We start from the raw sequence: 25,616 nt of genomic DNA on the forward strand, positions 1-25,616 counted from the left end.
CACCGAGGCCTTCCTCTGCACGTCACTCTCTTTAAAATCCGCGCTCGCAAATGGAAAAATCCTCTTACGAACTTTTAGTTGCAGCCTCGCTCTCTGCAAGATAAATAAACAGACGAGCACATATTTCGATTTCTCCAGCGGCCGTGTCGTCCCTTCTAGAAAGCAGGCTCGCTCCATCAATCTTGCTTGCGCAAACAATATGCAAGGGAGGCTCACAGGAATAAAAAATAATAATTCGAACGGAATTGCTCAAACCATACAAGATCACTCAATTTATCTTCCTGACATTTCGTTTTCAAGAGATTTTTTTTTTAATAATTCAATAAAAAAATTTTAATACAGGAGCAAATGAATTGTGAAATTTTTTAAAACAGAAAATATTATAGTTGAATTATCGTTTTAGAAATTAATTTACAAACGTATTAATTGATTCTAAAGATGGCAAAGATATACATATATTTTTGTTACGCGTAACATGTTTATGTAAAAAATTAATACAAAACTAAAAAAAATGAAAACCAGACAATAACAAAATTAAAAATATTTATTTTAATTTGATTTTTTTTTTTACATTTTACATAACAGGAAATATAAAATCGCATTCTTTAAAATAAAGACCGAAAAAAATAGTACAACATAGTACAAATTAAATAATAGCGTACATAATTTTTTGCAATGAGATTGCGTTTGATTTATAGCGTGACATATTATTTTATCCCTTTTATCTGGTGCTCTCCGCCTGTTGGAGTTTCCAACATTTTATCTCCGCAGAGGAAAATGAACTTTTGGCACCTGCTGCATGCGTACTCGACGCCAAACTCCCAAACGACCAATATCACACAGCAGTCCTGTATAGCAGGAATTCCGCGCAGTCGGGGAAAGGGTGGGCAGAGAACTTTATGAATGCGGCACTCCGTAAATCACGAGTTGCTCCGATTCCATGCTCGGCAATCGGGTAATGCATCCTTTCTCCAGCAGCTGTAACAAAAGGTCAACAAAATTTACGCTCGACGTGCCTGATTGATTGTTATTATTCTTATTATTGATATTTTTTATTGATTAATCATCATAATTTTAACAAGATAAATTTTGTAAACAATTATCAATCAATAAAATAAAAGTATAAATTATAAGGATTAAAATAATTGCAAATTAAAAAAGCGGTAATTTAAAAAGGAGATTTTGCATCATAAATCAAATGTACAAAAATTTAAAGTTAGTCAGTGTGATCAAGGGGGTACTTGTACTTCAATTAGCAATTACAAAAATTATTAGTTCTAGAAATTAAAATTTTTGAATTTAAAAGTTTTGTATCTTCAACTTCTGAGAGTTTCTTTCTAGCAAACCACTATAAAAGAAACTCTGATCATAATTTTAGCAAAGCTTAATCTTCACTAGAGCAATTTTTTCTTCCAATTTCCGCCTTCATATCTGACAAGAGGCAAAACAATGCTATACAAAAATAAATAATAAAAAATATTCGAAAAAAGGATTCTAGTTTCGAATAGAAATCTACAAGCAAGGTTGGATTATTTTCTTGATAAATTGAGTTTAATTGAGGCTCCTTTCATTTCTTTTTTAACTATTCCTATTTGATTCATTGAAAGCAGTTTTCTTTTACAAAAACAGAAATAAAAAAATATTTTAGAGAGAAAAACCAACGAATCATTGTATCAAGAAAATTGAAGCAAAACACAATTAGCAAAAGCGTGTAGCCCGGCAGGTGTATGGATGTAGGACTGAAGTCACTGTTGTGTCGGCGACCGTGAACTCTGTGCGGGGCGGAGCGCACCTTAAAACGCGTCCTGCACGCGCCCTCCTCCTCTCGCTCCTCCCTGCCGGCGTCGCTGCCGCGGTCACGGGTTCCTCGCTCACTCTCTCGCCATCCTCCGTTGCATCACGACCCTGCCGTCAACAAGCAACCCTTTCGAAATGCACGTGGCCAGCCCACACGGGGGTGAAGCCACCCCCGAGCAGCCACAAGTGGCCCACATGCCCGCCGGCTATGTTTTGGTGAGTTTCGCCTCAAGGGAGAGAAATTCGATAATATTGCTTATACAATTCTTTCTTATTCTTCTTTTTTGAAATTATTTTCAATGGAAACTGTGGAAAGTTCTAAAAATTTACATCATTTGTAGAGAATTTTGTAACTGTTAATAAATTTCTCATCAATTTTGTATATCGGAAATTTATTAAAAAGTATAAAAGATAATTTTTTTTTATAATATCTCCATTTCTTGTTTGACTTGTTGAGGGAGAATAAATGATTTGAATCGTATTTTGAGTTTAAAAGTAAAACAAACGATAAATAAAACAATTTTTTCCCTAATTAATTAAATACTGTAAAAAATAATAATTAGCTAAGTGAAAGAAATAAATAATTTGACGTATTAAATTAAAATTACGGATGTCAGTAATAAATTGTTTGATTTTAATTTAATAATTAAATAATTATTTCTTCCCTTCCCTGTCTTTTCTTAATATTCCGCTTAAGATATTAAATTGCCGTTTTGATCTCCTTCCAATCACATCCTTTTGTTCCGCAAGTTTGTGATCGCGCCCACCAGAATTGATAAATGCAAATTCGCTGGCTCACCCAATTTGATACTGGGAATAACAGAAGAATCGACGCCCACGGCTATACGCGATTGTGTATCCAAGCAAACAGGACGTGCCGTTTCTCGCTAATCAATGCCATAGGCCTTCTTTCTCTCCGTCTTTTATCTCGGCTTTCTTTGTTTTGTCTTCCCAGAAGTAACATTAAAGAAAAGTATTTAATAAAATTAACCAATTTGATCAAAATTACAAGAATTTTTCAATTTAAATTCCATTCACACGCAAAATCCTTAATATTCATACCTCTCTCTAGCAGATATTCGACCCTCGCAAAATTAAACTCGATTCCCCTGAGCCCGACCAGTAGGTCTTGTAAAATGAGCTCTCACGTGGTGAAATTTTCAACAATTTTCACCTGTGCAACCAACCGATGGACGTCATTGCGAATATCGGACGAGTTGGTCGGTCGTGATAACTCGGTAGTGATTGGAGTTGCGTAATTCACGAAGCCTGCAGGTGTTTTTCCGATACAGGGCAAAGTTTTTTTCGCAACCTCACGGTCAGTTTACCGTGTTTCAATCAGTTCTGTTACAATGAATGAGCAATATTTAATGACTCTCTGTGTTGCAATCTAAAACTGACGGGTTTGATTGAATTTCCGATTTTTCTGTTTTGCAGGAATATAAACTTTCAATATATCTGTTTTAATAATAAATATACTTTATTAAAAAAAAAAAAAAATTGACATATGACGTGTTCTGATCAAGAAAATTAAAAAAAAAAATCACTAATTTATAATTTTTATGAAAACACTTAATTTTTTTTTAAAGATTAAACAAACAAAAATAGCTACAAGTTAAAGAAATAAATAAAAATATTTTTTTAAATTTAAATTTTTTATTATATTTATTCATTAACTTATTTTGTTTTATTTTCTTGAGAAAAAAAAATTAAGAATTTTTGAATTATGGAGTATTACAAGATTCATAAAATAAAAATATATTTATTGTCATTGACTACTAGTATCTAATCATTACATATCAACTTTTTTTAGGGAGATAATTCCGTTGATCCTTTTTCCTGTGACCTGTAGTTCCTGTTTATTATTATTAAATGAAAATTTTTATTGCATAAATTTACAAAAGAAATTTTTGCAACGACGCAGAAAAGGTGCTGCCCACGCTGAAAAGTGTCTTGGCTGGAATGCAATCTTGTAACGAGGCCTTGGGTGCGGTGGGAGGAATTCATTCTGCGCCTCGCTCCGACGAGAAATATGCAAATTCCAATATGGGCTCCGGAATATAGACGGGAAAGAGCAAACTTTTTCCTCGCTAAAAAGCAGTCCAGTGGGCAGGGAATGCATCTCTTCCCTTCAGGTCTCGGCGCAGAGTGCCCGAAGTGATGCCGGCCTGTTGAATCCCAGGGGAAATATATTATTGGTTTCATCTCGGGCGGCACTCTCAGGAGTATCGAAATAACTGAGAGCAACTCGCCGAGAAAATTGATTCCGATTCAGCTTTTCAATCAAGTCTCGATGGCTGCGCACATCCTTTTGCACACACACTTTTCGGTTTGCCTCAAATTGCGTGTCTTCTTGTTTACGCTCATTTTTTTCACCTCATAAGAAAAATGATCAAAGTCAGATCCTTTACCACTTGAGACGAAATCTTCCGTGATTGGACACATTAAAGATCAAAATTTCTAAGTAAAAGTGAAATATTTTTCAAATTTTCAATGGGTTTCAACGTATTTTATTTAAGTTCAGCGTTTTGCTTTGTAAAAATTTGAGAATATTCAATTAAATAGTCATTTTTTTTAAGTCCCTGTAAAATGGGTTCTATTGGAGTTTAAAAAACAGATTTTTTTTTACCAAATTGTAATTTTTAATGTAAATAGTTTTCAGTTCAAAAATGTAAAAGGAAAGAATCAGTGAATGTTTTCACCATAGTTAAAAATCTAAATCTCATTAGCAAATTACTTTTTCAGTTTCAGTCCATCGCAATCCTTTGGATCTTTTAACCGAGCTGCCTTTAATCTTCCTCGGGTTTTATCAGATGACGTCAAGAAGATTTTCAAAGTCTAGTGTCACGTGGCTTAGGCGTGCCAAAGCAGTTTGATCAGAATAGAAAGGAGTGCCAAGCGAGACTCTGTGTCCGCATCTTTGCGCCGCGCCTCGAGATGCAAAAATAACTCTTGCTTTGTGTGCTGAAAATTGATTTTGGTTGCGGGCTCGCGACGACGGGCACTTAAAGGCCTTTGTCTGCTCATGTGTGTCGAACGCAAAGAGCTTTTTAAACTTTGTATCAAAAATAATAAAATTTGTTTTACAAAGAGAATTTTGATGAATTTATTAAAAGTTAAATACTTATTTTACTGTTCAAGAGTGATTTCTGTCTCCAAAATTTCTATATCAATCAAAATTTTATTTTTTCATGTAGAATTAGGAATCTTATAAATGTCTAAAATGAAGTTTAAATATTTTTATTTAAAATTACTACCTTTATTTGATCGAATTTTTCCCATTTTCAATCAGAAGCAGTTTAATCTTAGAGCTAATAATATATGGAAAATGATAAAATTGCATGCGGCTTTTGCATCATCCTCAGCAAAATATAAATATAATTTTGCTGCCCGTTGGGAAATTGGTGCAAGTAGCTGGAATTTTTCTCTTAACCACTCCGCTGAGAATTTACCTGCAGCTTCTCACCTCAAGTAATTAACACAAATTTATACACGAGGAGAAATGAAGCTGATGGAGCAACTCGGGGAGTGCCCCAGTTCCGTGTGAATTGCATGAAAAAGAGCTGCTCGTGCGTTGTATCGACAAAAACAGAGCTGGTGTTGCGAGGGGAAATTGCTAATTTCCTGTCACATAATTCGCCAATCAGGCGATTAATTGGACATTTTCGCGGAAACTTTTGACAAAGTCGTAAGCGAAAGTGTCTCTAGCTGGAAAAAAAACAAAACGATATCAGTTCGAGGATAATAATAGAAAATCAAGAACTTGTAAAATAATTACAGTATTTATTGCGTAATAATATTCCACAAATTTGTTTGAAGAAATTGACACTCGAGGAGATTTTGATGGAAATGAAGAGATTGGGCTTTTCCTCGTTACATAAATTGTTTTTATTAAAAAAACAAGCCAGTTTCGGTCACGGTCTGCGACCCTATTTCATGAGCAATAAAAATGAAAGAAAAAAAAAACACCGCAACATAAAAATTAAAATCTTAAAACTAACAAATAATGCAAGTTTCATGTGAAGATTTAATACGTCTAGTTGAAGTTGTACAAATATTTTAAAATGAACGACTAATGCAAAATTCAATCAACCTATTTTATGAGCAAACGCGCTGCATCTTCATTTCCATAAATTCCACAAAACTTTCAAACAATGAATATTTGTGTTATGCAACCTATCATCATTCTGTTGATGTGAAATTTGACCTTTCGAAGCAGAAAAAAAAAATAAAACGATCAGTGATTGATAACCTGAAAGAAAGAAAAAACAGACGGGCAATATTACCTTTGAGACTCTCTTTCCCTCAGACGATCAGATATCAGCGAATCAAGGCATATCAAGTTCTATTTTCTTGGAATGAAATCCAAGAAAGACATGAGAGGGAAACCTTGAAAAGAAAGACAAGTTCGGAGAGGGATTGATTTTCATTTTTTTTTTAACATTACATTTTAATATTTTGGAGTTTTTTTTTATTTAGAAATAATTAAACGCAAATTTCACTTTTTAATTTAATATTGTTTAAATTTATTAAAATAATTATAGTAAAATTCACATTGCTTTGAATTAAGAAAAAAAAGCGAAGGGTCTTGGCTGAAATTAAATAATTTTTATTAAAATTTTTTTTATCAATATTGTAAAAAAAAGTCAACTTTGGCAAAACTGTCCAAATTTTTAAAAGTTTAAACGAAAATAAAATTATACGTATATTTAAAAAAAAAATTAATTTATTGTCATTCTTAAAAACTGATTGATCTGTTTCAGACTAACGGAATGGAGAAGAAGGACGTGATTTGGACGGCGGTGCTGAGCTCGCTGGCCGCGCTGCTGACCCTGGTCGCGGCCCTGTACGCCTGCTACTGGTGGCAGCGCAGGAAGCGCAAGCGAGAGGAAGAGGAGGAAGAGGCCGAGCAGGTGGTGGTGATGCAACACCCCACCTCGTCGCTCAGCCGCCTCAACGGAATCCTCAGCTTGAAGACGCCGCTCATCAGCACCAAGGCATTGGGGTGAGTACAAACCCCATTCACTCATTTTCCATCTCCTCTCAATACGGAAATGGGAACAAATTTAACCGGGAAAAAAATATGAAAGTTTCATGAATGAAATTGTTGAAAGGTCAAAGTTCATCCACAACTTTGAATGAAATTTGTCCTACTTTTGTGCAAGAAAAATTCCTTTCGCCATTTTAATTTTCATTAAAGTAAGTTGCCGGGCTTGGAGTTGTTTTATTTTCTATTTTCTCTCATGCAAGAATAATTTTCTTCTTGCAAATTAATTACAAACTGTTGGTTGAGCCCTACTTCAATAATGAACTATACGGTTGAAAGTATGTTGAGCTTTAGCAGGTTTCCAGCACTACGTATTAATAAATTATTGCAAGCCTCGGCAGCAGCAAACCTTTTGCAGGTAAATAATCCGCGCTTAATTAACATTTCTCGTTTGACGAAGGAGTTGGTTGGAGGATAAATACGCAGATCAGAGCTTGTGACAACGACGTGCAAACAAACTGCACGTGTTTGCAGCGCCGACTTCATTTCAGCCTCGAAAGTGATAAAGTCAGTCTTTCCCGTGACAGGACCTAATAAGGAAAAGCGGGTGAAATGTCGCGTGGAAGACGAAGATGAGTTTCCACAGTCTTTGTCTTCCTGTTTAATTTTCAGCCTGACAAGTCTATAAGAACGAGGAAGGAGAAAGCTTCGATAAAACGCAGTTATTAAAGAATTTGTAAGAATAGAGCGTGCTGAGTTAATCTTGGTAAATTTTTTTCTTTAAATAGAGAAGGAGAGTTAAATAAAATATGCCCAGGAGTAATGACAAAAAGTTTAACAATTGACAGAGGTGATTTTCAAACAAATTTTTGAAGAATATTCAAATCAAGTTCCACTTTAAAAAGTTTATTTTTTCCTGCTCCATATTTTAATTATATATTGGGGTTCTTATTTATGGTATTAAAAATAATTAAGAATCTTCATTTTTATTCTATTTTGTTTAAATTATAAATTATAATATTTTAATTTATCAATTATTACTCTTCATTTAAACGCCCAGAGCTTCTAAATCCATCAGTTTATTTGAATTCCAACTGAACTTCTCTCTCATTTACACAGATTATTTCAAAGTTCCAATGAAGGCTCAGTCTTTGCACGGAACAATATTAGTTATGCAGCCGGAAAGGCTCATCTGTTGAGTGGGCGGCATACTTTCGAGGGAAACGCAATTCACCAGGCGCAGGAATAATTCACAAAGGCCTGCCGCGGCAACGAATTGCCGGATAAACGGTGAAACAGTAAATATTTGAACAAAAGCAGGTCTCTCTGATCTTTTTGCAAAACAGCAGGTGCCAGCGTGGCGAGTGCAAATAAAAATCAAGCTTGTTATTCGTGCTTGCGCTCGACCCGAGGATAATTCTGAATGCAAGGCTGAAATATTAATTTGGCGACACGCGCCCGCTTTTTGCATGTTATTAAGCGCGCAACTGACGCTCTCGGTCGGATTTTGTGTATGAAAAATTTAATAAACTCGGCTGCGGCTGTTGCTCTGTGAAATTCACCCTCATGAATATTTCAGCGTCAAGGCGAACAATGGATTAATCTGCCTAAGCTGTTTCCCATTTTGCTGATTAGTGAGAGATGTTGAGACGAATTTTTGTATTTTAACTTCCTTTCCGTTAAATTTGTAATCAAATATATTGGCTGCTTATCCATAAAAAAAATTAATATATCATTCCAAATCATTTTACATTAAAAAACAAAAATAATCAATTGAGATTTTGTTGCCTTAGAATTAGTTTTAAACAATTATCCACATTTCTACATCCAGAAAGAATTACTGCAACATTTTTCGAAATGCCATAGTTATTTAAAGTAATTTGTAATTATATTATATCGATTTTCTTTTCATTTGATTTTTAATTTTGCTTGAATTTTTAAAATTTATGAAATCTCCCTGGACCACCTATCGAAAAAAAAATCAATATTAAATAAATGCAAAAAAGTTCTTGCATAAATTTAAAGTCAGTTTGTAAAAATTGAAATTGTAAGAGATTCTTGCTGTTTTAATGGGTAATTAAACGTATAAAAAAAAATCAAAAGGAATTTAATGAGCATTCAAACTTGGCTGGATCATTTGAAGATAAAATATCATCTTTCATGTAAAAGAAGAAATAAATTAGCGCCCAACGAAACTGCTTAAAATGCAATTGCAAGATTAAAGATGGCAGTAAGTTAATTATTAACAAAAATTTATATTTAAATTAATTTTAAAATGATTTATAATTAAATTTTTATTAATTTTTTCTTTGTTTGTTTTTATTTTATATTATTTTTAAATTTTTTATTATATTCATTAATTTTTGTGTAAAATTCCGTATTTATATTTTTGTATTAATTGATAGAGTTTAAAAAAATTAGTTTTATTTTACTAAACTTATAAGCCCGTCCTCAGCCCATTAAAACAGAATTCTACTCACAACTAAATGTCTTAAGTATGGATTTAGGAGTTTGTCTCTAGTTTTGATTATGAAAATCTATAATTATTCTATGTCTAATGGAAATAAATAACTTCAATGATTTTGAATTGATTAAAAATAAAGAAATTACTGTGTCGGGTGACCTTTCCCAACAAGGAAATAATTAGTGTAGTCATTATTGATCAACGATGTGGCATTTTCCACAGCGCGGTGGCAGCACCGCTTGGAAAAGCGTATTTCGGGTTCACGACTTTCCCGGCAGAGCGAGGCGTGGCTCGCTTTTCCAGCGAACGCTTGGATTTTTGCGTTCGTTTTTCGTTTCGCATGCACGGCAGCCACGGCGGAGCCAGAGGTGGCGGAACGACAAAAAAGAAAAGAGTTAAATTTCATTACCGGCGACCGCACCAAGGTGTAGCGGCACCGTTTGACATTTATAACTGAGAGCTCCAAACCGCATGCGAGATAAGGCCCGTTGAATTTCTCGCTTTTCCCCAGAGCCGAGGAAAAAAAATATTCCGCACACGGGCGTTGGCGTGGATGAAATTCGGCTCGGTTTAAAACGCAGAACACACTTGAAAATTCTCCTGTTTCACTCAGGAAATAAAATGTGAATTTTCACGGATAATTTTTAAAATTCTACTTTATATATATCGATATCAAACAATATTAAATTAAAAGGGTGAGAAATATAATTTATTCTTCAATAAATATCGAAAAGATTAAAAAACACGAATTTTTTATTCTTGTTTTATCAATTTTTCCGGGTGACGCTTTCAAGAACAAAATATAATTTTCCCGTGGCCCGATACAAATGTTTGCTGAGCTTGGATCGAACACGACAGCAATTCAATTAAACTCATTCAAATGCGCACTGGTGTGTATAAAATATCGAATGGAATGTTTTATTCATCGGGTCACCCACACAAACGCCGCTCACCTTAACCATTTGAAGCACGAACGACACGTTTTAATTTAATCAAACTGCCGTCGGACTCTAGAATTTTTCCTGTAATAAAGCGATAACTCTGTGACAAGTTATTAAAAAAATATGTATTTTGTCTGGAAATACCAGTGCTATTTCATAGATTGATTTAATGGCTCAATTGTAATTTTTGGGCCAAATTAACATCAACCTTTTTTTTTTAATTTTCAATTGCTTCAATCAAATTGTTTACATTTAATTAGGGAAAATTAAATTTCTTATTAAAAATAAGGTCGTTTTCGGATAATTTTTGGACTAGTAGCAAGAATTTTGCTATAACTTTAATTATCATTTATTTATTTATGTTCCAATCAATACATTCAAATACACAACAACTTGCATCAAGTCAATAAATAAAAATTAATTAAAAAAGCTTTTCACAAGCAAAAACTTCAGAGATAAATAAGATCCTGTCATCCTCAAGGAGCCTTATTGTCGGTTCAATATTTTTAATAATAATCATAAATTATGTATTTTTTTTAATAATACTATTGGAATCACCGTTAGATATTTCTATAATATAAATACAAATTCAATAGAACGGTTGCACAAATTGGAAATAACACCCTTTCATCTTTTATTCAGAATCACGTGCTGCTGCATACATGCAAGCAAAAAAGCGGATTCAATAAATTTCTCTCTTGATTCGCTGCAGGTCGCGCCGCGCTCTCCTGTAAAAAGTATTTTTTTTTTACCGTTTTTAAGCCCCTCCGCGGTGATCCGACTATACTGTCTGTATGTGTGTTGCCGGTTGCAGCCGTCAAAGAGTGCACTTGCGAACTCTGGTCAGTTGTTTGCACTACTGTCCACCCATAAATAAATCTCTTGAGCCTGCAGGGATTGCCCTTTTGCTCGGCAAAAACGTTTTTGTTCGTCGTTGCACGAGTTTAGATTCTTCTCATTCAACAACAGCAGGGCGCACGATTCACGATTGAAACAGGAAAAAATACTTTATTTTGCTGATTTTGCTTTAATCGGTTTTAATATTTTATTTTAATCAATTTGCTGTTTACACAAAGCAAATTTGCTGCACAAAGGCAATAATTGTACAATTAAAAAATAGTCAAAAAAATGGAAATAAAATGAAAGTTCAACCATGAATTTACACTGGAGATTATGTGTTGTATTTCATTTTATTATTTTTTACTAAAATCAGTAATCGGTATTTCAATTAAAAAATGTTAGCATTTCCAGAGCCAGTATCCATGACAGCTAAAAGTAATTGTATTTTCATACTTTTCCTGCACACTTCACAATGGCTATAGTTTATTATATTTTATAAATTACAAGATTAGCTCAAATTTTTATGTAAAAACTTAATTTGACTTTTTTACAACAACCATTATAAAAAGCAAAATAAACACAATAATATATTATTTAATTTAAATAAATACAATAAAATTTCAAAAAATAAATATAAAGTAAAATTTAAATTTTGTTAAATAAAAACATTCATTTAATTTTTTAATCTTTTTAAATCGACCAGGTACAAACGCATATGGTTGCAATCGTTTATCCGTCACTCACGGATGATACATTCACGTTGTCCCGCAAATGACGGTTTACTCGTGTTAATTTTTTGCCCAAGCGCCGGAGTGACGCCGTCGGCACCATCAGCACGTGTGACACTGTCGGGGCAATAATACATCATTACGCGGCTTATCTCTTTTCTGTCGCGAGCTCAGCCAGCGCAAGTCGTTTTTCAGATTGCAACATCCACCTTGCCTATCAATCTTGTGCCGCGAGACAGCTGCCACAACTGCAGGTAAAGATCACCCCCTCGCAAAACCCACCCACCCAACACTCACCCATTCCACAAAAGACAGCGTTTACCGGCTCATCTTTCATGCGACGCGTTGCCTTGGGAACTCGTTTGGTTTGCAATTGATGTGGTTTAAACGAAATTCCTATCAAGCTCAATTTGGTTTCGAAGATTTCTTTATTATTATAGCAAAAATTCGATTTAGGGATGGGAATTATAATCAAAATGATTTTCAGTAGGAACTGCTTTTTGGCTCCAAAAACATTTTTGCGAATCATGGAATTTCGAGTCGAATGAACCAATTTTATAATCGATTATTTTGCTTAAAACCGATTATTCCAGGAAAAATAGATTTTTTTCTGATTATTTCATTAAAAAAAGGGTTTTTTCAATTAAAAAATAATACCAATTTAAAAAAAAAAATTATTTCTAGCGACTATCTAAAAATCTTGGATGGACCATTATGATTATTTTGAGATACCTTTTTTGACACATTTTTTTTCAACCGCTCAACCCACATTCGATTATTCGCGTGCATTAAAAAAGAATACTAACAAATTAAACAATTTTATAATTTAGAACTAATTTAATGCGAAATTTTTAAAATAAAACCATGACGCATTTAACCTAAGATGATGTAAATTGAACCCTTTTTCCTACGGTTTCATGAATAAGCATCGAGCAACTTTTGCTTCACCCGCGTTCCAGATATAGCGAGAGCAAAGTTAAATTACAAATTGCAACAGAGAGTGCGATTAGAGCAAAAAGCGCTGAAAACCTCAGGACTGCACATATATTTTGTAATTAATTTTCCTTCTCCCTGATAACTGCTCGACGTCCTCATTTGCCTGCAGACGGGGAGAGCAGGTCGCGGCAGAAAGATCGTAGATCTGGAAGTAGCGCACGTGTGATTTGGTGCATGCGTTATTTGTTGACCCGATGATCCGAGCTGGCTGCACGTCATGCAAACTGGCGTCGTTAATGATATGCACGCAGTCAAAAGTAAAAATCCTGCTGCAGGAGACAAGCTGAGGAAAATGTGGCATTCAAGCCATGAAGCATGTGTGTCACGTCCCACGGGAAAATTCACTCTAGAATATGAAATCAGCAGGGATTTTTCTTTGCTTTAGACGGAAAATATTCCACTGTAAAATGCAGCTAATTTTTTTAATGAAGTCGACAATAAATTGGAATAGCGTCCTGACATCCAGGATATTTGCTTTGCTGAATGAAAATTTACTGTTTAAAAACTGAAGAAAACCAATGAGAATTAAGTAAAATTGGTATAATTTTTTCATGCATACATTTAATCTTATTAATTTTACTAGTTATTTTTCAACTTGCATAATTATTTTGAATTTTTTAAATGAAAAAACCTTTAATTTGAAAGAATCAAACGGTTGGTGAATTTTCTGGAAGATAACGTTTTTAATTTAAAATGAAAATTTCGTCATTCTTTCTTTTAATTGTTGATTATTTGTCTAAATTGTCACATCACATTGTTTACATTAAATAATTGTTGAAAACAATTTATTTGAAAAGAAATGAATTGTTGGACAAAACGGCACCAACACTAGCAAGAATTTTGCTAAAACTTAGGAGATAAAAAAATTCCATCCATCTCGGTTGACTTGGTTTTTGTTCGTATTAAAATTTTTGTTTACATTGAAAATTATGCCCTTATTGTTAATATTTCTTTGTTGCTGCAGAGGTCCCGGACTACATAATCTAGTCGGCGACACAAAGTGCCTTTACACATTCATGTTTAAGCCGCGTCTTAAGATTCGAGACACTCTATGCCATTGTCCTGCACCACATTTCGCACTACTTGTGCGCGAAAACAGCCCCTTTTGTTGAATGTGTCGGCTACAAAAACAAGCGCGGCTGCCAAACGCGCATACCATTATTTAATCCATTTGCCAAACCGCACAACAAGCAGATACATGAATATGGCGCGTGCACGCACACCAAGTGTGAAATTATGGTGATTAGCCGCGTTGTGAACCACCCACTATGGTGCTTTGTCAGCGCCCAGAGAAATAAACACACAGGAACGCGCGCCATTTATCACCAAGAGCGAGTTTGGCGTCGAAATATCGACGTTCGTCCGCGCCAAATTCGGCGCCACTTATCAGCCGGCACCACACTCGCTGGTCATTTCCATGCCCAAAGATATCATAAATCTCGCCTTGTCCGGCCGGCAGTGAATTTATTTCACACTTTTGTGACAGTCGCATCAGTGGACACGTCGTTTTTGTATTTTTGTTTATCTTTCGACGCGCGCCGAGTAGAAATTGATGAGTGCAAAAAGGCGCTTTTTCACTCTCGTGCTAGTCTCTTGGCCTACATTTTGCTCTGCACGAAGAAAAATCGCAGACGCGACCGGTTGTCCTTAAGAATTAGGACAGTCATTACTTCTGCAAAACGTGCTTTTAAAAGAAAATTATAAATAATTTATATCAATTGATTAATTTTACATGATTTTGAACTTTGAACTAACCGGGTTATTCATATTCAAACGAAGTTTCATAACTTTTAATATACTACATAATTTTTTTGTTATCAAAATAAAATAAATTGTTTATTTAATTAAAAATGAAGTTCCATTCTCAAACTTACTATATTAAATTTGATTTTATGAAAGCTTTTTCGTCCCCTTTTAATAAAAAGATGAGAAAATTTGTGATCCTTTCAAAAATACATCATAATATTTAAAGTACATAATATTTTTAAATCTCCTACAGTCCTGGTAAAAGTACTTGACACAAATATCATCGCCTTTTGCTGTTATAATTAAAGTCCAAGGGTCTAAATTTTCATTCCCATTCAGACCATTTTGGCTCTGTTTTCACTCGGTCCCTCGTCAAGCAGCCATTCGAGTGGAAGAAAATATTTAAACTTGCGGGTCGAGTGACCACTTAGCGCCTTAAAACGGTTCCCTTGTCCTTTGTGCGGCAGCATCAATATTGGTGCCTGCATTGGAGAGGTACTTGCCGCCGTTCACGCGACAAAGTGAGAAACTTTGAAACCGCATTCGCCATAAAACAGTGAGCGAGGGAGAAGGACGAGCGATGGTCAGCGCCGTTTCCCTTTTGTGATCGGCAACGGGGGTGAAGTGGCGACAGGGAAGATGGAAGGGACCACAATTGAAAGCACCGAATGGCCACAGAAGCCGAAGTAATATAGGGTGTGCCAGGGACGGTGCATTAAACTCAACCATTGCAGAGACGCTTAGTGAAATATATAATGCTGTCCATGAAGCTAATTGATTTGTTGAACGGACATCTATGGTCACTAAAAAGAATGGAATAAATGGGAGGATTTTTAATTTAGAAATTACTTTTGTTGGAAATTAAGGATAATGATAAAATTTTACAAAAATTAAATAATTTTCACCTAGAAAACGGGGTTTTTTTTAAATTTTTTTCTGTAAATTATCTCTTATTATTTCATAGTTTTAAACAATCAATTGTACTTTAGATTATTTAAATCTAAAGATTATTTAGATCATTTTAAAAGAATTTAATTTTATTGAACAGTTCGTTTGCAAATATTTCAGCTGTAAAATTAACCTGAGCGCCTATTCAGTAAATGAGCTAAATAGACCATGAATTTTTCCGAACCTAATCAGCGGTGAATTAATTTTGGCCTATAGAAAAATTAAAATATTTTGATTTGTGAAATTTGGAAGTAAAAAATAATTTCATTTTGCATTTTTATATAAGAATTAAAATAAAAATATTGTTTTAACAGAATTGAGAGTTGAAGTTCATGAATAACTTTAAAAAAATTTAATGAACACTTTTGCATCCTCTGTGCTCGGATCTAACAAATTTATATCAGACAATCCGTCACTCTCTGCAAGAAAACTTTTTACATGCAGCAAACACCATTAATGTCTGTTGTTTTTTCTCGCCAAAAGTTTTAGTTCATGAAAATATTTTCATAAATCGCCGCAGACGAGAAATGGCGAAAGTTGCTCACCATCCATTGAGAATTATTTTGGGTAAAATGTGACCTCCGCGGCAGACACATAACAGACGAGCAAAAAAAAAAAAAAAACAAGAATCGTGTTGAAGTCGCAAATAGAGTCGTAAATAACGACAAGGTAGAGACGCACAGCGATGCATTGACTTATGGTGTCGCGCAATCACGGCTGGATAAACTGCCGAATCGATCGATCGGCGAGAAAGCCAGGGTGGCAGAATCACAACACAATATAGAGAAAGAAAGTTGAACGTTGGCCACCGATTTTGTTATAGCGGGCGTGTGAGTAAAGACCACAATGGCCGCAATGGCTCTCCTTAAGAAAGTAAACTGCGGTGGAGATTCTTGAACGTCCTGGTCAAGGCTAAATGATACACTCTCTTAACACTTTATTTGCAGTGAACGCCACTTATCCCACTTTGCGCCAAGAGAGATGAACTTTTAAAAACGATGTTTGTTTTCCTTCCTCGCCTCGCTGCAAAACGTTTCACGGCTGCAAAAAAGCAGCTGCTTTGAATTGCATGGGGACCAGCGATTGTGAAATGCAAGCGCTGGAAAAAGCAGTCCGGGTGAAATATCGGTTTTCGCAAGCCCTCGAGGACGATTGGTGAGCCGATCCTTCTCGTACGAACTTTGTTAGGAAGGAAAAGTATATATAATTGAAAAATAGCTGTGTTTGCTTTTTTTGTCGTGTACAGAATGAGACAACAGGTGATGTTGCTGATGCATCAAAAATGCTGCCGAGAACAAATCGATATTGGATGAAAATAACGCACTTTTTCAATAACCTAGAGAACCCAAAAAATTGTATTATAAATTAAATTATTTAATATAATTATAATAAAAATTTTAATTATTTTATATTTACCTAAATTTTTTAAATTTTTATATATATTAAATTATTTTTTACCTTTTTATTAACAAATCAAAATAATTTTTTATATTAAACCTATTATTTTTTATATTAAATTTAAATATAATATATTTTATAATAATAATTGTTGGTAGTTGACTTCATTTTTCTATTTACCACAAGGTTCATATTTTCTTGAAGTGTAAAGATTTACAATGCATCATTAGGCTAGAAATAAGATAAGATTTTATCTCCATTAAATAACTTCATTTTGAAAATAGATCTTTGGAATTGATGTCCTTTTGATTTCAAATATTTTTGGATAAATTTGACTTCTGATCTTTTTCACACAAAAATTTAATTTTAGACTGATTCTCTTATTTTTTTCTTTTCATTATTGCATTGCAAAATATAAATTCCAGCTGCATTTCTCAATAATATCTGAATCAATGCTAATTTTAAATCTGGTCAAACATGAGAAGTTTCATATATCAAAATAAACCAGTGTGGATTTAGCACGCTTTGTAAAACTTAAAGTTGCTTCAATTCAAGAAAAAAAAAACGAAAGAGAAAAGTCACTTTTCCTCTCGCAAATTATATACCTGAAAATGTTGTATGGGCGCAAAGCAGCGGGTAATTGTGCTCGAAAGCTGAGTTCAAATTGCGCCTAATTTATTCAGAGAATTTCACTCATTCAATTAAACTCCATTTGATGGAATTGCATGTTCGCACACTTCGCGTCTCTCCCCTGGCAGTTGAAAAAGATTTGCATGTGTTAAGATGGAAGAGAAAAATCAGGTCAGACTCCTCTTGGGTGCCTTTCTAAATGATAATGAAAGACCTCTACTCTGAGCACAACAAAACTCCTCGTCCTGAAAAAGAATTTAATCAGTCGGGAGTGAGAAAATTTATTTTTCTCTCGCAACACGCTCGGAAAATACAAAATGAACTTCTTTCCATGCGAGGAGAGATAATTTATTTTGGAGGAAAAACTTGGAAAGTTCAAACAATCACGTTGTGGAGATAAAGAAGATCGGTCTGCGGGCTGGAACAAATTGCAGTTTGATTAACAAGATGAGCCGCCTGCAGGAAACTTGCTTGGCCGATCGTTTCGGTTTTCGTGGGCAAATTGCGGAAAAACGTTACGGGCGCTGCGTAGAAAGGAAAAAGCGAAAGCGCTGAGAGTCACGTTCACACCTCATTTGATATCAGACTGACGGCCCGGCTCTTATTAAATATTTTTCACGCCTCCATCTCTGCTTCTGCGTCTCAACGCCATACAAATGAGGATGAGTGGTGAAAAGCAAAAGAAATCATTCATTTATTTTTTACTAAAACTTAAATACAAAACAATAAAATTAAAAATAAAAATCAAGTTGAAATTTTATTTAATTTATTAATATTTCATTAATTTTTGCCATCAAAAAATATAATTTACATTTTATACTTCATTTATTGTTTAATTTTCAGGCTTTTTAACTTTTATTTTAAATAAGAAATTTTGAATTAAAATAGTTTCATTAGGTAAAATTAATATTTACTAACCCACACATTCATCCTATCATCCAACATGTTTGCGCATCTTTTCACTCCCTGATGAATGTTCCTTTAATATGTTTGAAATAGTAAGAAACTCATCCATGAAAATTAATTCTCAATTAATTAGGAACTTTGGCTCTGTGCTTCGTGTCAAAGCAGAGCTCATATATATGCACAATTGTTTTTATTTTCCATCCGACTAATCCAGTTGAACGAATACAACTCATAATTTTATTAAAACCGGGAAACGTAGAAACGTTTTTTCCGCCCTTTTGTTGTAATCTATCAACAAAATTAGCATTTTATTACTAATCGAGTTAAAACTTATTTTAATTTTAAGCCGACTATTTTGATGAAAAGAGTACATAGCATATATTCCATGAATAACGTATTTTTATTTTACAAGCTGAAGATTGTTTAGGTTAAATTTAATGTCCAAAATCACATATATCGGGATATTTGTAGCTTAAAATCACTTTTTTTAATATTTAAATTTCATTTATCAAATCAAACTTTCATTTTTTCTGAAAAAAAAACTAAATAAATTTTTTGTCAACCTTCAGAATATTCAAACCAACTTGACTTAAAAATTAATAATCATCAATACAATCATAAATATTTTACAAGAAGCGTCGAGAAATATAAAAAAGGACCAAAATAACTGATCAGCGCAATTTACCTTTTGATGTCAGCAAACTTGTCTTTCTGGACAATTAGGCAGTTTTATCTCAATCTGCCCGCTTTGGAATGCTTAGGCGAGTCGATGACACTTGACTGAGCAGCTAATGAAATAAATCAGCCTTCAATCGGCGCCTTTCCCCCTGCAAATCCCCGACAGCCCTGGAAAAAAAGAACACAAAGAAAAGAAACAAGGTTCGTGACTGCCGCTCGCAAGGCAACGGCACGAAAAAGAGACGCGCGCGTCCCCAGATAACAATCAGCCGAATTTAGCTCTTTCTCTTTCCCTCGCGCACTTTTGAATTTCAACGCAGCGGCGGAAAGAAAAAGTGTGTTGCCAAAAGCATGCCGCCGAGCGTTGAAAAAACAAAGGATAAGCCTCGCTTTTTTGCACACAATATACGTATATAAAGTAGCTCGGCGGGGCCCTTCTTTTGAGAACCGCTGGTCTATAAAAGAGGCGGAAGTTAAGCCACTTATTTTACCCCTTTCCGCTGCCAAGCGCCGCACACACATCTCAACCGACCGCACCTAATTTAGCCCAGCGTGCAACTCCCATTTACCACTTATACTGGGATAAATAAATAGTTAACCAAGAACGGAAGTAAATATTTATGAATGCAATACATTTTGAGGAAAACAATCAATAAAACAAAAATCAAGAAATGAAAAAAAATTACTTAATTATTTATTTCTATGAAGAAATCGGGCTTTTCCTCGTTGAAAAATTGGTTTTTATTGAAAACCAAGACGAGGTCTGCGACACTATTTCATAAGCAAGAAATATCAGTAAAATAGAAAAACAGCACAATTTTAACGTAAAAATTTTTACGTTGAAATGTGATTTTGCACATTTAATAAATATTTTATTTTTTTTTTTTGCTTATAGAATAGGTTCGTAGATCGTGACCAAAACAGGAGCCGTTTTATTTTTGAATAGAAATCTGTTTTTCTTTCTTTCTTTTTTTTTTTTTTTTCAAAAAAGAGAAAGGCCCAATCTCTTCAGTTCAATCATCATATCCTTAAGTGTCAATTTCTTCAAATTACTTATTAACTTAAGCAATAATATTTCTTAATTTTTTTCATCAGAAAAAAATAATATTCTGGTTAATTGCTTCGATAAGCTGGGTCAAGAAGCCTTCTCCCAAAATTAGGCGCAAATTTTGGTTGGATAATACCACAAATATGTTTTTTTTTAATTGGATATAAGTAAAATGAAATTCACACTGGTGAAATGGGTGGGTCGTACGAGAGACATTACATGTGATTACATTTCATAATGCAATAAAGCTGCAATTATAATAAAAATGGAATATTTATGACAACGAATATCCTACTTTTTGATAAGATATAAGACCACATCAAAACTGCATTTTTACACTTAAACCAGCAAAAATGCTTTGTAAAGCAACTTAAAATATAATTAAATTAATGGAAATTTGATTTAATTCAATATTACTTTTGTATCAATCAAAATTATGATTGATTTGAGTAAATAAATAGCTTTCAATCAAAATCAATGTAAATAGCAGCCTTACCAGTTAAGAGTCTCAAGATGAACAATAGTAAGCATTTTCAACTTCAAAACACATATTTATTTAAAACAAATTCCTTTCTGTTTGCAATTAATTTATTTTCATACTCACATACACCATTATGCAAATATAATTTGACAAATTGAATTTATTTAATAAAACAATTAAAATAAGGTCGATTGTAAACATTCATCCAAACAAATATAACCTTTGGAAATGCCACCCGTGCATGGACCATTTCTGAACCCCGCCCATCCATCCACCCACAAACCGGCCCATCACATCACCCGGTTGCTTTGGCGCTTGATGGAGCAGCGGCGGCGGCAGCTGCCGGTCGCGCTTAAAGCCGTGTCATTTTATAGAGCAGCCTCGTGGCGGTAATTAATTTAATTAAAGTGATTAACCTGCACTTAACATGAGCTGGCTGCTCGCGCGACAAAATTAATGCACCGTGTACCACTTTCCTTGCTAGTTTGGTCCACACGCGAAACTCCCACTTAGCATCAAATACCGAACAAGATTCCAGATTTTCTTCTCATTAATCCAGGCCGTGCGCAGATTTGCATCTCGGTGACGACGCAATGCACTTCTCGCAGTGAGATGTTTCTCTTTATTGCGAATTTTATATCGTGTCGTAAAATCGCTTTATCGAGCCTTGTTATAATTGAATCGCAATTCCGTGCGCGTAATAGGCCATATAAAGCCCGTTTAAGAGCAGTCGCGGTGCTCTCGAGAATGAAAAGTCTTAAAAACAAACGCGGCGTAAAAGCGCCGCCTGAACGGCGCGCGGCCGATCGTAACTAAAAAATATGCTTTTGTTTCCAAATGTGACAAAAACAAAAGTCAATTTTCGCAGATTTACGATCTATTCATAGGAATTTTGAATTGCACTTGTCTATTATTAGGCTAATTTTAATTAGCTATGATAAATTCTATTGAGAAGATAAGTTTAAAAAAAAATTGATATTAAAATGAAGAATCTAAATCATGATGCCAATCGAGAATTAAAAAAAAAGAAACACTATTTAAGATATATTTACAATTTAAAATTAAGTCGGCAGTATTCATTCGACATAAAATTTTAATTTGCACCCAAAAATGAATTTAAACGATTCTTAATTTTGATTGTGATTTGAAATTAAATTTGGAAGATTTCTCAGGTTGCAAACTGATAAAAACATTGAAAATATTTCATTCATGCCAGTACTTGACCACGTGGATTAAGCAAACAGGCTTATTGATAACAAACACAACATGTTAGATGTGAATTGCGCCAAAGGAGATCAGAATGCTGACGGATTTACAGAGCGAGTGTGAATAACTGAGATAAATTGCTGCGTGTAGCTATAATTCACGCTTGAGTGTGAATTGCGCTGTATGTATAAGACGAGGTGCACGTCATAAGTAATGGCGCAATAACCGCTGATATTTACGATTGATTAGCTACTCAAAAACGTAATTGAACGGCAAATTAGCTTCAGTTGATGTTTTGCTAGCTTGTTTCCTCGTTTGGCATATTATTCACTAAATTCAGAACTGTTGAATTACAATATGCTTCATTTTAACGCTGAATTTCATGAAAAATTCGTCTCTGAATTAACAGAAAATGATTTAAAAAAAAAAAAATGCAAATGAAGAATTTTTTGTCCAAATTATAACTCGTTAGTCAATAGTTTTTCGAGTTTTTCATCAATTTTTTAATAATTGAGTTTAAATTGATGAAGAGGACTAAATTATTTTGCTTTCTTACACTTTTTTTTATAATTAAAAATCAATAATATTTAATCTATTATTTTTATGCTTTCAACTTATCTCACTTATTTAACAATTTTTAATTTTTTATACCAAAACCTACCAAATATTTTCACCATCAACATTTCACCTGGCTCTGATTTTCATAGGAATTTTGTTCGGCTGCAAAATTAATCCGCACGAGTTCACACAGGTTACATGCATTCCAAAGTGCCCTCCGGTCGAGCCCCGAGCTTGTTTATAGTAAAAGCGCACGTCGAATACACACAAACAAATTTCACACCGGCTGCTAAATTAATGGCCTAATTAAAATACACATTGCAACTCATTACAGAGGACGGAACCGAACGGCCGCGGAATTCATTTACGGCTGCAGCCGGCGGTGCCAAAATTAAATTATTTCAAACGCGGCGACTCGCCATACATATTAATGTCGGCCGACGAGCAAGCAAGGCATACAAATAAAAAGCAGCTTTCGGACCGCGCGCTTAATAACGAGGACGCCGCGCGTGTGTGACGCAAGCAAACCTCAATTATCATTGCATCCGAAATTGCGCAAGAGAAACAAATAAAAAGCGGACGTGATTCCATTTCTGCGACCGGAGATTGCGATCTTAACGTATTCTAATATCCATCTCTGCTCGAGATTGCAAAAAAAAAAATGCATTTGAAACAAGGGCTGCTAATTAGGACACTTCTCTATCTATGCCGACGTAGATCTTGTTGGGGAACGAACACGATTCTCAGATGGCTCAAGGATGCGCGGTGCTAGATTACTTCCTTAATCAAACCTCCGCCCACGGCGAATTATGTGCAATGTCACGTGGCTCAGGTCCTGTCGTTTCTGATGAAGCGCCGCGGACCTATTTTTATGCGATTCAAGTCTGAAAAAGGTTTTAAATAAGCTTTTTTTAAAGAAGATTAAATATAAATGTTTTTTACTTTTAAATAAACCTTTTTCTTTACTATTTTAATAGATAAATTTAATTAAAGCAATACTTAAATTTTTATTTGTTTATTAATTTAAATCTATTTCATTATTAAATTTGGTTTGTGTGTCTTCAATTAAAAAAAGTAATATTTTTAATAATTTGTATTAATAAGCAACATTCACCTATTCTCATAGCATTCAAATCAAAAAATAATTCGACCCATCATTGTCAGCTGTCTCTGTTATCTACAATTTAAATTGTATTAAAATTTTGAAATTTGTGATTGCGATTAGCGTATTAATCAACTTACTAGAGTTAATATCCATTATCTATTGAGACTATAGAAAAAATTTCCATACCTTTTGGCTTCACTTTTTTTAATATTGGGCCCAATTAAGTATTTGTCATTGTATTTAACATTATGTATTTTTCTTCCTTTGTTTGAAATTTTGAAAATCGATCCGATTGTGCAACATAAAAATTTTATTAAGCATTAATTTTGGCAATAGGTTACCTCAAAGAGTCTAAAAGTGGAATCCAAAAGTTTTACCAAACCAAAGCAATAATAAGTAAAATTATGTGAATATGAATGCTGCAGTATTTCGCTATTTAATTTTTTCAAAATTCATGCACCCTAAAATATTTTATCGTTGAATATAAATGACAAATTGTTTGACTTTGAAATTTTATTTAGAATTTTTGCAATCAAAAACTGCGCTAAGAAAATGTGTAGATTTAATCAAAATATAATATTATCCGCCCCTATTGGTTGGACATTAACTGAATTCTATCAATTCTATCAATAAAATAAGTTCTTAAATTGAAGAAGCTTACTTGCCCGCAATGAATTGATTTGAAAGGATCATTTTTTTTTATCTGGAAACTTTGAATTTATTAATTAAGAGCCGTCAAAAAATTTGCGCTGGTCGCCGGCTGGGGGCGGTGTGTGGCGGCGGCTTCGAGGACTAGAAAGGCAGGCACAGGGCGAAATCGATATCGGGAGAGTCCTCGGTAGCAAGAGGTAGGGCCGTCCGTCCGTCCGCTCTCTCGTGTATCGCGCCCCTTATCAAAGTGCCGCTCCCAGCACCGGACGAACGGACGCTTTCTTTTTTTTCGCGGAACGTCTGCACGGGGTGGTGGGTGATTGATGCAACTTTCACACCACATAAGACACCCTTTCGCGCCTAACCTCGGCTTGCATGCACTCTATCTGCCCGCAATAAAAGCAGCCGCGCAAGATGTCACGCCGAGATACGTTTGTCCGTCACTCCTCGCTGCACTTGAAATTCGCCTAATCTATACACACATACCGAATGCTGCTCGAGGGGCTGCTTTCAAAGGACGTGTTGAACAACCTGCTTTTAATCCTTTCAGCGTGACGCAGGCGGCGCCATTCCGAGAATGTAAACAAACAAGTTTGTTGACGGGGAAAAATTCATTTGCGAAATCCTTTTAAAAAAATTAAAGATGTAGTGAATATTTTCAAACCTTTTAGCGCTACCATTAAATTAAAAAATTAATTGAAACATTTAAGACTTATGCAACCTGCTCGTCATGTATGTGCGAAATGTTGCCTAGATAAATAAATTTTATGCTTACAAGGTGAACGAATTTCTCATTCAACAGAGCAGCAAAAATGATTTAAATTGACAAATAATTAATGAAGAAAGGTTTTGAGAAATAATTTTTCACTTTAGCAATTTTAAATGAAAAATTTGAAACTCCTATTTTCGGGGAAAATTCACCTATTTTATATAAAAATCATATCGCCTACGAAGTAAAATCTGTCAACAATAAGCCCAATAAGCACTTGATTAATCACCTAAAATAAAATATATTTAAAATTAAAAATCCTTAAATGAGGAAATCAAAATTTTACACTTTAATAGATTAAATACAGTTTTTAATTTAAGATATAAAAATAAAATTTAAAATTAAAAATCTATGTTTTAATTTTTTCTTACTTTAATTTGAATAAACTATTCTCTTGGGCATTTAGAATTGTTGATTGTTGGCCCACCATAGATCAAAATTTTTGTGATAAATGTGGCCTTTCCAGAAACATCATCAGCATGGGAAATTGCTTTCGGATTAGAAATTTCCATTATCTTTTCTTTGGCAAGCAATACAAAGAAAAAAATGGGCAACCCGCAGTTTCGGTAGATTTATATCATTGCCGCGGAAAGATTTACGCTTTTCTCACCCGGAAGATGCATTTGAAGCAATTTCTGGCTTCGCTGGCAAAAGTGCTAAGGCTGCTGTTTCTGCAACAATGTGTCTCTCGTCGGGCGACACCACTCCCGAAACCCACCCTTCATGTGTATTTGCGCGT

The 25,616-nt window shown here is 34.4% G+C and overlaps 1 protein-coding gene across 6 annotated transcripts in view; it reads left to right on the top strand.

Annotated features, from left to right (window-relative positions):
• The window catches only part of LOC132200224 (synaptotagmin-7), a 232,097-nt gene that overhangs the window by 45,261 nt on the left and 161,220 nt on the right, over positions 1-25,616 (top strand). For 5 of the 6 annotated variants that reach the window (XM_059625525.1, XM_059625528.1, XM_059625527.1 and 2 more), the window contains exons 1-2: positions 1,892-2,013; positions 6,561-6,802. In XM_059625525.1, the coding sequence (XP_059481508.1) occupies positions 1,933-2,013; positions 6,561-6,802 (323 nt within the window). In that variant the 5' untranslated portion in view covers positions 1,892-1,932. Of the gene's footprint in view, positions 1-1,891; positions 2,014-6,560; positions 6,803-25,616 lie in introns of those variants that run through there. The other variant, XM_059625530.1, reaches the window with a different exon arrangement.

The sequence above is a fragment of the Neocloeon triangulifer genome, unplaced genomic scaffold (assembly GCF_031216515.1).
Source record: "Neocloeon triangulifer isolate White Clay Creek 2 clone unplaced genomic scaffold, ASM3121651v1 ptg000014l, whole genome shotgun sequence".
Lineage (NCBI taxonomy): Eukaryota > Metazoa > Arthropoda > Insecta > Ephemeroptera > Baetidae > Neocloeon > Neocloeon triangulifer.